Genomic DNA, 16,068 nt, shown 5'->3' on the forward strand with positions numbered 1-16,068 from the left:
AAGGTCCCCCCCCCCAATGATAGTGAATAGTCTTAAATCTAAATGATTTATCGGGATCTCATTACATGAACATTGGCTAATTCTGTTTATCACGCTCAAGGTGCATACGTGTCGTTCTCCCTTTTCTTTTTTCTAAGCGTTTCCCCTCCAGGTCAGCAGGGGGCGCTGTGGCAGAAGCAAGCAATTCCAGTAATTCCGGAAAGAGGAAATCCTAAGGAGGAAGCAGCTCATCCGGTTTGGGCCGTCATTCCCGGCGTCCTTTGCGCATTACCACCGGCATAGCTCGGCTTTCGTCTTATCATCATGGCGGAGCCGCGAGACAAGGCGCTGCAAGACTACCGCAAGAAATTGCTGGAGCACAAGGAGATCGATGGGCGCCTCAAAGAGCGTGAGTGGCTGCTCGGTTGACGGAGAAGGAAGCCCGGTCTCTGTTCTTTTCCATGATTTCACCCCTCGGGATCCCCAAAGAACCAGATTTCTTTATAATGATAATAATGATCTCATATCAAGCAGGGTGGGGAAGACGCCTTGGAGCGAAAAGTCTTTATTTTTCCATATAATATTCAGTCCCCCCCCACACTCAGATCCTCTGCATGTTTCCTTAGGGAGATTTGCTCACTGCTGTCAGTACAATTGACCCTCATTATATAGAAATAGATATAGATAGACAGACGGACATGAATGATTGGAAGGGCACTTTGGAATCGCTCTGGGAGTGAGATGGGCTGCCACATCACTCCTTCCGATGCCCACATTAGAATATGTAGCGTTCTTTCTTCCATTTTTCTCCCAGTAGCAACAGTCCTGTGAAGTGGGTTAAGATTACAACTTGATTGACTGACATGTTTTGTGAACTTCCATGGCTGAGAATGAATTTAAATCCCATTTCAGCACAAAATTCATATGGATGAGAAATATCGGTTGGGTTTTAGTGTAGTAAGTTCTGTAGTCCTAATAGTTTGAAAATTATGGTTCATAATTTAATAGATTTGTGAATCCAAAGACTTGTGGTTTATTCAACAAACCATTATTAGACCCTGAGTTTGTAATATATGATATGTAATATATGAAGCCAGCTGTAACCGGTTTATTGAAAATTAATAAATCAAACAAACAAAAACAAGGGTCTAGTTTTGTTTCATTAATCTTAAAGAAACATCTGAAAAATGAGAAAGATAAAAAGACGGTAGAAGAGGGGTAACAGATTTATGTGTGGAACAAAAACAAATTACCTTATTCCTTAGACTTCCATATTCTGCACACATTTCCCCAGATTTTCATGTAATATGCAATAGATTCAGACAACTGCTTTGAAAAATGCTAACAAAGATTACAAAAATAAATAAAATACATTACAAAAGTTAAATAAGCAGTGAAATACTAACACACAGTTAATGGGTTAAAAGAAACTAAATGGAATGAAAAATAGAAACCCCATCAAAATAAAAAAGCCAAATAAAAATTTTAAAAACTATACCAAGTATCTAAAAATATGTATTAAGTATATGGAAATGTGTGTGGTCTTGCTGTGCAGAAGAAAACAGACTGAGAGGAGGTGTCTTACAGAAGGTGCCAGTAGGCCTCCAGCAACCCAGACCCTTGTGCATATTTTATATAGGAAAAAGTTGAGAGGTGGCAAAATTTGGAAAAAATGAGATGGTCAGGTGAGCTGCAAGATATAAAATCATTCACAACTATAGAATGTAAGAATTAGAAGATACCTTGGAGATCATTTTGTCCCCCTTTGTCCAGTACGGGAATCAAGTATTATCATCCAATTATCCTATCTTTGTTTTCTGGAACAACTGAATAATTCTGTCTTTTTAGTGATACTATAGTTCTTCAGATATTTGAATATAGCTATCAATTCTCTCTTTAGTCTTCTCTTTCTCAGGCTAAATGTGCATAATATCTTTATTCCTTATATGTTTTTCTTTTCAGTTCCATATTCATCTTGGTTATTGTCTTCTGAATACACTCCTTCCATTCCTAAAGTGCAGTGCTCAGAATTGGATACAATATTCTAGAAAAGAACAAATGATATTCTTGATCTTGACAAGGGACTGTACTTTTATTGATGCCACCAAAGATTACATTTGCTTTCTTTGAAGTTGTATATTGCTGTTGGCTTGTGTCCAGGCATGTAATCCACTAAGAAACCAAGATCCCTTTCACATGTGCACTATGGTCCCCCCATTCTATACTCATGGTTTGAGTTCTTTTACCTTAATGTAGGATTTTACATTTACATCTTGCTGGCTACTGTCCATTATTCTTGTTTGTGAAGTTCTTTCTGAATCTTGATACTGTCATTTGAGGTGTTTGCTATCTCTCTATATTTGTGTTGTTAGCAAATGTGATGATTTCCTAATCTTCATCCAAATCATTTTTAACTATGTTGCACTGTACAGGACCTATATCACTGAAAACTTTCTTTTATTTTGACATGGAGTCATTCATGTACTCGTTTTGTCTATCGTTATTGAACCAGCCTGTAGTGATCAAATGGTCGTATAGTTCTGCTCTCTTTTTGTCATCTTTGCTAGAATTTCATGAGGGACTTTCTATATCGGAAATTGAATATACTATGTCCATGGCTTCTCTGTGGTCAACTACAGCTACTTGCTGAATCAAAAAAAAAACACCCCATAATGTTGACTGGGCGTGATTTATTCTCAATAACTCTATGCTTGGTTTCTATCAATCAAGAGATTCTTTTCTAAATGGTCACAAAGCAAATGCTTAATAATTTGTTCCAGAGTTTTGCCCAGGTTGTCATATTTTTTCTGTTATTACAAATGCTTTTATGTCATTTCAGTCACTTAACTATAAAAAGATTTATAACAAAGAATACAAAACAGTACATAATTGTTTGAAAATGTAATTGTGTGTATGTGTATGTGTGTGTATATACAATTTTTAAAAACAATTATGTTAAAAATAAAAGGAGTCCCTGCAGGTTTTACTCCACTCGTTATTGCCGACTCTGGGTAGTAGTGCTCATCTCCGTTTCAACGCCACTCAGCCAGTGCTATCCAAAGACATTTCCACAGTCATGTAGCCAGCATGGCATCACAACTACTGTTACCTTCCCACCAAAGTGGTACCTATTTATCTACTTGCATTTGCATGCTTCCAAACTGATATAGTTGGACAGGAGCTGGGGCAAGGATGGAAGCCCAGCTGCTTGAGTAGCACTCTGGTTTCGAACCTGTGCTGTCGGCTTTTCAGCTAACAAGCCCAGCATCTTAACCGATGAGCCGCTGTGCCTCTCCACATATATACTTACATAGAAACAAATAATAAATGCTAATACAAATTCAGTTTAATTATATAAACACAAAAGCAGCCAGAATCATCTCAACTCAGTCAAATCCCATTTTTACTCACTCACCAAACATATTCATATTTTAAATTTCCTGAGTGCTAGGAATGATGATTTCTGATGGGACAATATTCCACCAGAAAGAAGCTCTGGCAGAGAAGCCTGATATCCATGTTTCCTCTTATCACACCACATTGGTTCTCCACACAGGAAATATGCTCTAAAGGCATATTTTGGACAGGTAGATTGTCACCAACAACTTGAATTGCATCTGTTATTCCAGTAGCAGCTGACAGTCCAGAAGCACCCCAGATTGTGCATTAGCTCTTTCTGGAGGAGCAGAATCCCATCAAGAAATGGGAGCTGAGGTGGCGCAGTGGTTAAATGCAGCACTGCAGGCTACTTCAGCTGACTGCAGTTCGGCTGTTCAAATCTCACCTGCTCAGGGTTGACTCAGCCTTCCATCCTTCCGAGGTGGGTAAAATGAGGACCCGGATTGTTGTTGGGGGCAATATGCTGACTCTGTAAACCGCTTAGAGAGGGCTGAAAGCCCTATGAAGCGGTATATAAGTCTAACTGAAAAAAAAAGAAAGAAATAAAGTTGGTATTGTTTGACCTCAGGTTTTTAAACCTGTCTGCTAGGGGTGAGTTTCAGTCTGTTTTTCCCCGTCCAGAATCTTATAGTATTCAGACACTGAAGCTAGGCTAAAAAGAAGCTTTAAAAAGATAGGACAGTGCCTTTTTCTAACTCTTGGGCCCTCTGTCCATCCTCCATGATTTCTCAAAGATCACAGAAAGGAACTTCTGAAATGACATCTGTAAACTTCTTTAAGATTTTTGGAAACACCTGGCTTTTGAGACATTCAATTATGGTGTTTCCTAAACATCCCTTAACTGGCCTTGGGTTACCCTTCCCTTCTTCGGTCAGTTATTCTCCTTAGGTTTTTATGAAGAGAAAATAGCAGTAGACTTATATACCGCTTCATAGGCCTTACAGGCCTCTCTAAGCGGTTTACAGAGAGTCAGCATATTGCCCCCAACAATCTGGGTCCTCATTTTACCCACCTCGGAAGGATGGAAGGCTGAGTCAACCCTGAGCCGGTGAGATTTGAACCGCTGACCTGCTGATCTAGCAGTAGCCTGCAGTGCTGCATTTAACCACTGCGCCACCTTGGCTCAAAGTAGAAGTTGAGTTCTGCTTTTTTTTTGTCGTTTGTTTTTACTATTTTCTCTTACCAGTGGGCCCACTCCTTCTCTTTCGTTTATTTTACTATTGATGATGCAAAAAACAGCCCTTTTTGTTGCTTTCAACTTCTCTTGTGAATCTAAATTCCTTTTGGCTCCCCCCTCCCCTCCTTGCAGATAATCCCTAGTATACCTCCTTGGTGATCTTCCATTTCCAGCAGTGGTTCTTTGGCTAGTGGATCTTTCCAAGCAGTTTCCAAAGCTGCTTCCCATTTTTTTTCCTTCTCATTGAAGTTGTATCCAATTACACATTCAGTATTTTATTTTTGAGGAATTCTTAACTCTTGTGCTCCCTTGGATCAGAGGAAAGTTTCCCATGGGCTCTCACCTAGTAGTATCTTTCAAAGCTTGTTGAAATTAAATTATTTTCTAATAATATTCCATTTATTAATTTATATTTCTAATGGGATTCATGAAATCTGGCATCTTTATATGACTATACCCTCAATGTTTATTCTGCAGTATGAGTTTAAGATTCCATAGCCACTGCCTCCTGTATTTCCTACAGTTTTTTTACCTCTTCAACAAGCTCATATACCTTTATTACAGTCAAACATGGGAGAGCCAATTCCTTTGTCTCTTCTTCAGTTGTCTAGCTTAAGTTAAACTTTTAAATTTAATTTATTGATTGTAACAATTTGTATGCTGCTGAACTCTATGCAGCAACCTCCTGCTAAAGACATGAGCAGAATGTAATTTATTGACACAAAAATGAATTTTTACAGTAAATAAAAAGAATTTTATCCCTTCATTCCTAATTCTCCCCTCCTTAAATATCTCCAAGTATGAGTTAAATAATTCCTTTAAAATGGGTTTAAAACAAATGAATTTGAAGAAAATACAATAGGAAGAAATATAGGGAAGACACTTTTAATGTACTATACAATGTTCCACAATAAAATTTTGCATCTTGATTTTCCCCCTCTAAGGATTGAAATGGAAAAATAGACAGAATCAACTATTAGCACTCATTGTATGAATTTTACCTGAAAGCTGTGTTCTTCTTTCTTAGTAAGGGAACAACTGAAGGAACTTACCAAGCAGTATGAGAAATCAGAAAATGACCTCAAAGCTCTACAAAGTGTTGGACAGGTGAGTGATCATGCAGTCACAATTTTCAGTGAATAAACTGTTGTTTAATGCAGGGGTCCCTAAAGCCCTGGGCTGCGGCCCACTACCGGGCCACGGCCTATTTGGAACTGGGCTATGAAAGTGGTATGTCAGAGCGCGCAGCTCAACTTACGCAAGTTGAGATGCACACAGATGCACACTGGGCCATCACTGGCACGGCCCAGTTCCCCCCTCCCCCAAGCAGGGCTGCCAAGGCGCAAAGGTTGGGGACCGCTGTAAGAAAGCAAATTTTCTGAGAATTATGATTGGCTGTTTGTCAAGGAACAAATGTCAACATTGTGTGTTTTAAATGGGTTAACACTCCCCCCCCCCCCCGTGAATTCGGGGAGGATTCCTTAGCTGTTCGTGGAAGAAGTGCTCATACATTCTCCAGAAAAGTTATTGCCTTAAATCCAGCAACGAATGATATCCTGTTCCAACTAAAACTTTGTTGCCTTTTCACAAGACTGATTGTGAATTATCTTGTACAGTGAAACTGATTGTTTCACTGACTAATTGTGTATGATGGTCACCAATGGCATCCTGACTTTATATCAAGGCCAAGTCATCTTACACATTTCAGAAATTCAAACAGGCAGGCAGGGAGATTATAGTAACAGTATATTTTTCCATTTCCTTTAAAAACAGATTGTCGGTGAGGTTCTTAAACAATTAACAGAAGAGAAATGTAAGTACATGGTCATACCATTTTATTACTTTTCTATCAAAATTAAAATAACTTGGATTTGAAGCATGAGTAGCATAATTATAATGGCATGTAACTGTTATTTTAAAATTTTTGGTTGCGGGTTTTGGTTTTTATTTGGCTATTCAAATCATGGTTGAATAATATGCACTCACCTGCTTTTCTTTGCTACTCCTAGTCATCGTCAAAGCAACAAATGGACCAAGATATGTAGTTGGCTGTCGTCGTCAGGTGAGTACGAGTACTGCTTACTGAACATTTGTTCAGTGACTGTTTGAAGTTACAATAGTGCTCACGAAATGACTTTACAACCCATTTGATCTTCATAGTGTCCTCAGTCCCATGATCATCATTACAATTAGTCCTGTGCTTGAGCTATGTTTTTTTTCTTTTTCCCCTGGCAGCTTTACTGTTCTATACATTGAAAACAATGCAGTCATGCTGGCAATCTAGAGCTGAGAGCCATAGGCATGTTTTTACAAATAGTACTATCTTGAAATCTCTCTCTCTCCAATCTCTGCTCTATTGGGAGAGTGTGTGAAAAATAAATAAATTTCTGTAAGACTCTCCTTTGTCTGACCTTTTCCCATAGCTGGCGTGATCGCATTGCTTTTGAAAAAGTGAACAGCTTACTTTCTTGAAATCTCTTTCTCCACTTTCTTGGGAGGGTGAGGAAGGAGAAAGAAAGCAAATGGTTTCTATAGTCAATTTCTCCTTTGCCTGACCCTTCCCCCCTACTTCACTCAGACAGATTGTTGAGAGGGATTTCAAGAGAGTAAGATGTTTGTGTATCACACCCATGGCTCCCAACTTTGGGCTGCTAGCATGATTATATTGCTTTCAACATATACAAGATAATAAGCATGGAGCATTCCAGCATTCCAAGGAGTGGAGGAGTGGTTAGAAGGCAAACGAAAGCCAAAAGTGTGAAACTGACTAGTCCTGTCTCTTTCCAGTTGAAAAACACAATTGTGGTCGTATATAGCGACTGCTTTGCTTAGTGGTAGAGTTGCCGGTTTTAAATAGGGTTGTAAACTGAGGACTACCTAGATCTTGTTTATGAGTTGGTTTCTCAAAATAGAATTTAAAGTTGTAGCCACTAAGTTGGTGTCCTACTTAAGCAACTCCCAATGCCTAATTTATTTTTGCAGGCATAGGATGGATGTGTGAAAATTGTCCAGCCTACAATACATCCACCTGTTGTGGAAAAAGAGTCATCGACCTTGTACGAGCAGCACATTTTCAACTTTGATTGTTGTTTGCTATTATGTGAATGGGCTTTGTTGTGCTTTTATTCATTATCATACATACTCCTTTGAATATATATTTGGGTCCTCCCTCCTGTCCCCCAAAACACTATAGTAATACAAAGTGAATATTTCCTGGTTGAACATATCTTTGGCATAATGCTGCTGCAAATTTAATAATTGCCTTTTTTGCCTCCAGCTTGATAAAAGCAAATTAAAACCCGGGACAAGAGTTGCGTTGGATATGACCACCTTAACAATTATGAGGTAAAATCTTGCCTTCATATATTTAGATTGGAGGTGAGAGAAATCAAAAGGATGGAAAGCAACATCCCTTTCTTCATTATACAGGAAGGAAGGGGGAGGAGGAAATATGAGCCAAAGGCTTTGCTTAGGATTCTTCCCTTTTGTGCAAGTAGCACTTACGCTTAAGTTTTATGTGGCTTCTTAACAAACCTGGGAGACCATTATAGAACTTAGTAATTTTTTTGTCTTCATTGGGCGGGAAAAATATTATTGGGAAATTACTTTAAAAAAAAAAATCTACTGGTGCAGAATCATCTGAATGGAATTGGAATTGCTTCTGGAATTGCTAACTGGAATTGCTTCACTTATTTAGATATTTGCCAAGAGAGGTTGATCCACTTGTTTACAACATGTCTCATGAAGATCCTGGAGATGTATCTTATTCTGAGATTGGTGGATTGTCAGAACAAATCAGGGAACTAAGAGAGGTACGTGTCCTTTTCTTATACAAGTCTGTATATTAGTTATGGCTAAGCTACTCATATCTTCTAGAATAACAGAGTTGGAAGGGACCTTGAAGGTCTTCTAGTACAACTCCCTGCTTAGGCAGGAAACCCTACACCACTTCAGACAAGTGGTTATCCAACATCTTCTTTAAAACTTCCAGTATTGGAGTATTCACAACTTCTGGAGGCAAGTTGTTCTACTGATTAATTGTTCTGTCAGGAAATTTCTGCTTAATTCGAAGTTGCTTCTCTTCTTGATTAGTTTCCACCCATTGCTTCTTGTCCTACCCTCAGGTGCTTTGGAGAATAGCTTGGCTTCCTCTTCTTTGTGGCAGCCCCTGGAACACTGCTGTCATGTCTCCCCAGTTCTTCTTTTCATTAAACTAGACATAGCCAATTCCTGCAACCGTTCTTCATATGTTTTAGCCTCTTGTTCCCTAATCATCTTTGTTGCTCTTCTCTGCACTCTTTCTAGAGTCTCCACATCTTTGTAAGAGGAAAATATTTTTGACTCTGCGGTGTCAATTAGATGCCCGTTGCAGAATATCAGGAAAATACATAAGTAGAACTGCTTAGAAGTTTTAACCAAGCTTCACAATGCAGTGAGTTTGTTTCAAAGAAATCTATCTAAGTGTAGAAGACTACAGATTGTTTTGAGAGTTTTAGAAGGGTGATTGTATAAATGACACAAAGTTTGTGACTTCTGGTGCACATTGAATCACTTGAGCACAAAACAGATTTTCATCTTTTCAGGTTATAGAGTTACCCCTGACAAATCCAGAATTATTCCAACGTGTGGGGATTATACCTCCCAAAGGCTGCTTGCTGTATGGCCCACCAGGTAGGTTCACTTTAATAAGTTTGTATGGCTATCTCCTATGCCAAAGCAAAGAGGTAGATCATGTGGGATATTTATTTTCAGACCAGCTCAATTACACATTCTTTCTTCATGCGCAAATAGATGTTTTCTATGCTGTCAAGTCCAAGTGTAAGATTACAAATTCTGAGAAGATCCTGGACGATAAAGACAGAATTAAGTTAATGTGTCTTCAGAGTCTTTGGCATAAATGCTCAACTATCATCCCCTTCCCTCATACATATTGTAGGCAATTTCACAAAGAAATATATAATCCGATTTGGTTCAGAATGTACCAAATGCAAACTGTGAGGGGCATTATTCTATCTGGAAGCCCTGTGGTCTACTTATTTCGAGCATATGGCCTTATCCCTTTTATTCTGAATTAGGATAAAAAAAAAAAATAGATTTAGGGCAGATGCCAGAAGGAAAAAAAGATTGGAATAGAGCTGATTGAATACTGAAGCTTTTTCTTGGAAGGATTTTATTTTGGATATTTGGGTACTTAGGATTGTTCCAGTCCTATACAGTTGCGTATTTTATTTAGAGCTTTTAAAATCCTTTTTGGAAGAATAGTTTTATTTTGTGATTTCTTTTATGAGATTTAATATCATACTCCTGTCATGAGAAAGGCAGTTAGAAATGCACTTTTTGGTTAAAGGGCACTCCAGGTTTCCCAAATCTCCCCCATATTTCATTTCAGTAAGAGTGCCATCCCCAGCAGAAATTGCTGGCTTGTAAATTTTAATTGAGTTAAAGAGGGAAATTTTTAAAACCAAATCGGTTGAATAATCAGATTAATTATGGGTAATTAAAATGGTCTTATCCACTTTACGAGTTCAGCCCCAACATGCCACCAAAGGATGAAGCCAGGCCCTTGAAGGTCTGTGCACTGTAGTGCTTCACCATGTAACCACAAATATATGTCTGTCGTGTTGATTCTTTACTTCTTGAATCGTCTTTGGTATATTGTCATTTCAGGAACAGGGAAGACTCTCCTGGCTAGAGCTGTTGCCAGTCAGCTAGACTGCAATTTCCTAAAGGTAAAATAATGGGTTTTTTCCTGAATCCTTAGCCCAAATTTCTTTTTTACTTTCAAGCATCACATATTGATAATTTTTTCACAGGTTGTGTCTAGTTCCATTGTAGACAAATACATCGGGGAAAGCGCTCGGCTGATCAGAGAAATGTTCAACTATGCCAGGGATCATCAGCCCTGTATCATCTTCATGGATGAAATTGATGCTATTGGTAAGGATGCAGTCTTCTTAAAATCTGAAGACTGTTTTTTTTTTAAATTAGCTGCTCAAAGAACTGCTGTGTTCCTGCAATTTTAAGACTGGAACAGGAAAGTGAAGTTAGCAGGAGTTGAAAGTGAAAAATGTCAACAATGTAACTACTCATCTCACTATATGAGTGATGGCGAACCTATGGCACTTGTGCCACAGGTGGCGTGCGGAGCCCTCTCTCTGGGCACATGAGCCGTCACCCCAGCTCAAAACAGGAGGCGGGTTGGTGCAGCGATTCCTCCTGTGCCCCGTTTTTGGTCCCAGGAGGTTTCACGGAGGCCTGCTAGGCCCAAAATGGGATACTGGGGGGGGGTGTCGCACACAGTTATGTGTTGGGGCGCACATGCATGTGCAGGGATGGGGCGCGGGGAGGTGTCACGTACACATTGCATTATGGATGTGGGCATGCACACGCGCGCTGTTGCACGCGTTCAAACGGTTTCGGCACGTGATGACAAAAAGGTTAGCCATCACTGCATTATACCAAAGATCTGTGACCCTTAAAGTCTAATATGTTACTACAGTATGCTATCAGCATCCATTCTGGAACATAACTGACAAATACATTGTGATGGAAAAATAGTAAAGCTGCAAACACTTCTCCAAACTCTCCCACCATCTTTTTCTTTGTCTCTTCTTTCTGTCCTCCCCATTCCCGCCCCCTCTTCTATCTCCTGTTGCAAGCACTTTCTCTTTGCTGTTCCTTCTGCCTCTATTTGCATATGGGAAGAAAGCTCTCACCCATCCCAACCAAGGGCTCATCTAATGATGGAGCCTGTCATAACCACGAATGGGCGCCTGGCTGTCTCAAAATTCCATTTGTCACAGAGGTGTGATTTTAGTTTTACAACAGAACAGCCTTTCCGCCCCTGCCTAACACCTGCCTCACTTCCTCAAAAAAAAACAGCCTGTGAATCAAATCCTTTGGATTTCCCACCTCTGATCCACCAAGTGTATAACAATCTTTCTATTGTTGCTCCGGGCCTATCCCTCTCTCTCTTTCTGTCTTGGAAAACTGGCACACAATAAAGTTTGATTATTTCTCCTCATAGCATTGAGCTTCTTTCTTCAGCAAAAATTCCATGATACTATTTATTTTATTTTTAACCTGCATTTATTATTTTTATAAATAGCTCAAGACGGCCAACATACCTAATTCTCCTTTCTCCTCCATTTGAGACAACAACTCTGTGAGGTGGGTTGGGCTGAGACAGAAGTCCCAACTCACCCATCAGGCTTTCGTGTCAAAGGAGGGAGGGGAGCTGCAATTAAAACTGGTTTATTCTTTGGGCAAATACCTTTTAAATCTTAATGCCTATGTAAGTCAGCTATCATCAGACATTTTAGGAAATACTGGATATTATTTTATATTTGGCTATATTATAAATAAAACCTTATGTCGAAAGTTCTGCTTGGTGAGATACTAACTACTCTTCCATGCTCTTTTCTTGAGGTGGTCGCCGTTTTTCTGAGGGAACTTCAGCTGACAGAGAGATCCAGAGAACTTTAATGGAGGTAAAACTTATATATGTTAAGTCTGGTATCTTTCAAACACTAGTTTTAGGTAGTCAACCCAAAAGTGAAATATTGAGATTGGTTTGATTTTTTTAAAACTGTATTGGGTGTGCTGTTACTTTTTATTTTGAATAAAATGGTGGCTTTATATTGTCCAGTTATATAAATGGAGATATGATTAAGTAACTTGTTAAAATTACGATGTATCAGGGCTTTGTATCTTACAAGAGAGAAACTTTTCTTTCACTTGGTAAATCAAAATGTCTTAAATTAAATATTCTTTATAAAATTCCTATTGACAGCTCTGGCCAGAGGACCAAGCTCACATTTTCATTTTTGCAAAAATTACAACTTTCATAAATGCTCTTTCTAACTAATTAAAATTCTTGTGGATTCTAAGGTTGTGTCTTGGTATCCCAAGTCCTGTGTTTCTGAAATGTGACATGCTGTCCAAAACAACAACTGTCAATACATTTTTCTTAATTGTTTTGTTGGAAGAAACTTTTTGGTGGAAAAATGCCAACATTCAGTAAAGCCTATGCTTCCTTGCAATATTTTTCAGTTATTGAATCAGATGGATGGATTTGATACTTTACACAGAGTCAAAATGATAATGGCTACAAACAGACCAGATACTCTAGATCCAGCATTGTTGCGACCTGGAAGATTGGACAGGAAGATTCGTGAGTAAACTCAGTATACCAGCATAAGCCTTTGGCTTTGTTTGGTATGCAAGCAAAATTGGTAATTGGGAAAAAACCCCACTCTTTTCACCTAGATATTGATTTGCCAAATGAACAAGCTAGGTTAGACATCCTGAAAATCCATGCTGGACCTATAACTAAACATGGAGAAATAGGTAAGTTCCCAAGACCATTTTTGCATCATAATACATTGTTTTATACAGTTCCTGTTCAGTACATAAATATTTAATGCAATTCATTGTAAATTTTTGGACTGTTTGGGGCAGAAATTGTCAGTCATGCAATAGCTTTTTCAGATATAATCCTTTATTTTATTGTGAAACATTTACATACTGCATTTATTTATTTATTTATTTATTTATTTAATATAATTTCCTTTTCCTCCTGGAGGTTTAGAACAGCATAATCTATAAAGTAGGCCCTAGTTGGGGTTGAGAAATTTAGAAATGCTCCATGGGTTGCCCCTGCTTACTTACTTTTGGAAATTGTCTAGTACACTTCAAAACAGCCTATTGTAAATATGAACTTGCAAGGGGAGGTTTGAAGAATCTTCAACTTTTTCAAAATAGCGTTCCCAGATTACTGTATAGCTCTAAAATTGCGGTACTCCAGTCAGCATCAGAAGCCTTGATTTGCTTGCTCACTCCACTGAAGCTTGATAGTGAAAAGATCCAGAGATTCTTTAGTATTTTGGGGTCACAGTTCTGATTAACCTAGCAATTTGACTCTTACTATTAGACTATGAAGCAATTGTGAAGCTTTCCGATGGATTTAATGGTGCTGACCTAAGAAATGTCTGTACTGAAGCAGGTAATGAATTCTTTCTATTTTCCTTAGTTCTTAGTTTAACATAGGGCGGGACTACTTGTGGGATCCGATTCTCTCTTGTGTGGCTGCCAGTGCGTGCACACATGCACACCTGGTGGGTGAGATTTTTTTTTGTATTTCTTTGGCTTGAGTGGTTTAAGGGCTAAAAATAGATATTTAAAACTGCAGGTTGAACTCTTTCAAACACTTGAAAGCCTCTCTCAAGGTGGGTTTAGTCCCAGCACTTGTGGAATGAAGTCCTCAACTTGCCATGCCAAACCTGGTGTGAGTTAAATCAAAGATGTGTAATAATTTAAAATAAACCTTACAGTAGTACTCAACTTATGATCAATTGCTTAGTGACCATTCAAAGTTCTGGCAGACCTCCCCAGGTCTGAAGAACCAATGGTTATCGCCACCCCTGCAGTCATCGGATCACAGTTTGGGTGCACAACAACCAGCCCACATTTATGGCCATTTGCAGCATCCTGCGGTCACATGATCATAATATCAGGAACTAGCATTTACTTCTAATTTCTGATTTTTTTTAAAAACACCCATTGCGGACAATAAGATACTTAGCTGCTGTGTTTGCTTAACAGCTGCACCAATTCATTTTAATACGGGCGCATAAAGGGTTGTAAATTTTGGCACAGTAATGTAGTAGCCTGGAATGAGGAGCAGTTCTATGTAGTTATTATATCTCCATCTCCTGTGGTTCACAAAAGAAATCTTACCTATTGTGCAGAGTCTGGTTTGAATCCCTGCTGTTTCCAATAAATATATGTTTTTCCACACTGTCTTTTTGCAGGCATGTTTGCTATTCGTGCTGATCATGACTTTGTAGTTCAGGAAGACTTCATGAAGGCAGTTAGGAAAGTTGCTGATTCCAAGAAGCTGGAGTCTAAATTGGATTACAAACCAGTCTAAGTGCTGCTACATGGTTAATGGCTGACAGTGACTGCTGCATGGGAAATGTGGGGGCTTCCTAGGTAAAATGAGAAACAGACTATTCCTTGATTGTGTTATTATTTCGAGTCTGTGTATTAATGATGGCAGTTAGCCATTGGTTAATATTAGGTAGGAGTCTGCTGCAACAAGTTTTGCGGCCCTCTGAAAACAAGATGGCTTTTCAACCCCACATATGTGCAGTATATAAAATCTGCCTTCAGATAATGACTTTATCAAATGTACTATATTGATTTCATCTGGCAGATTTGAAGGTGGCATGCTTGTTTTATATCATTTATTATTTTCTCTTTGAAACAGTAAAATACACCTTGTTTAAATCAAGTTTGTTAATTGGTTCCTTAGCATCCTATAAATTAGAAGGAACATCATCTGATGTTGGACCATGATAAGTTTTTGGTATCTTGTCTAAATCCTAAGCAACCCTGCTTTTCATAGAACAGTGTTTTTAATCGAGAAGCTAAAAGCATTTAAAAATTAGAAGAAGTTATACTTTTTCTCAATTTATTTTTGATATATGCCAGCTTAAATCTTTCACACATTGGGATGAATAAATTTTAAAAACATAGCATGTTCTTCTGTTTAAATATCCTAGTTGACTTCTACTATTCTTTAAGACCCAGTCTAAGATGAAGTTAAGAACTTGTGACATAGGCCTAGGACACGTTCCCAGCACATATCAGGATCTCTTAGCTTCACAACTACATTGTACCCTCCCCCCAAAAAAAATCAGCTTTGAGAATGCTCAAAATAATGAAAGTCAAAAAAAAATATGTTTAATCTTGCGTGCATGGCAGAACTGCCTCTCCTAAATTTGGCTTTTTATAATACGAGTAAATGGAAATACGGAATAGCCTACTATGGTTACTCTTGTACCCTGATTACTGTCTAGACCAAAGAAGCAAATCAAAATATTTAATTGGAGCTTCTGTATTCTGCCTTCTGCGTCATCATTACTTATTCCCAAAGCAAATCTCTCTCAGCAAACATATACAAGAGCTATTTCATAATCATTCAAAACATAAACGAACACATCTACAAAATTGGTTTAAAGCATTTAAGAAACTAGAACCAGATATATTGCACTGAATATAAAAATGGCCGCAAGCAGTAAAAAAGTTGGATTCTCCCAGAGTTACACCCTGGGAGGTTAAGTTATAGAACATGTATAGACTTAAGCTCTCTTTTTGTCAGTAAGTAAATTAAGATAGCCAGTGGTGGGATTCAATATTTTTTACTACCGGTTCTGTGGGTGTGGCTTGGTGGGCATGGTATTGCTTGGTGGGTGTGGCTTTGTGGGTATGGTCAAGGAAGGATACTGCAAAATCCCCATTCCCTCCCCACTCTTGGGGGAAGGTTACTGCAAAAAAACCATTCCTTCCCCACCCCACTAATCTGACAGCAGAATCCCATGGTTGTGTAATCATTATTTGCAATTTTCCTTGCCAGATTCCCACAATCAACATCAATGAATGCCTAGAGAATTTAATTTCTATGCATTCATTCTAGTAATGTCTGTGTACAAAGATGATGTTTTGGTTGT

At 38.5% G+C, this 16,068-nt stretch overlaps 1 protein-coding gene across 2 annotated transcripts; it reads left to right on the forward strand.

The window, feature by feature from the left end:
- Window positions 1–248: 248 nt before the first annotated feature.
- PSMC6 (proteasome 26S subunit, ATPase 6) lies at window positions 249–14,845 on the forward strand. 2 transcript variants are annotated; one of them, XM_087728456.1, is made up of 14 exons: window positions 249–388; window positions 5,583–5,662; window positions 6,329–6,368; window positions 6,565–6,617; window positions 7,833–7,900; window positions 8,253–8,367; window positions 9,139–9,226; window positions 10,223–10,284; window positions 10,369–10,492; window positions 11,984–12,045; window positions 12,608–12,728; window positions 12,824–12,904; window positions 13,488–13,559; window positions 14,368–14,845. In XM_087728456.1, the coding sequence occupies exons 1-14, from the start codon at window positions 304–306 to the stop codon at window positions 14,484–14,486; spliced, it is 1,170 nt and encodes a 389-aa protein (XP_087584582.1). In that variant the 5' UTR covers window positions 249–303; the 3' UTR covers window positions 14,487–14,845. The 2 variants fall into 2 exon arrangements, with proteins under 2 accessions (XP_087584582.1, XP_013926558.1); XM_014071083.2 differs by lacking the exons at window positions 249–388; window positions 5,583–5,662 and adding an exon at window positions 7,538–7,611.
- The last annotated feature ends 1,223 nt before the right edge of the window (window positions 14,846–16,068 follow it).

Source organism: Thamnophis sirtalis, unplaced genomic scaffold (assembly GCF_051295495.1).
Source record: "Thamnophis sirtalis isolate CommonGarterSnake01/CBP01778 unplaced genomic scaffold, rThaSir2_p1.2 scaffold_1, whole genome shotgun sequence".
In the NCBI taxonomy this organism is placed as follows: domain Eukaryota; kingdom Metazoa; phylum Chordata; class Lepidosauria; order Squamata; family Natricidae; genus Thamnophis; species Thamnophis sirtalis.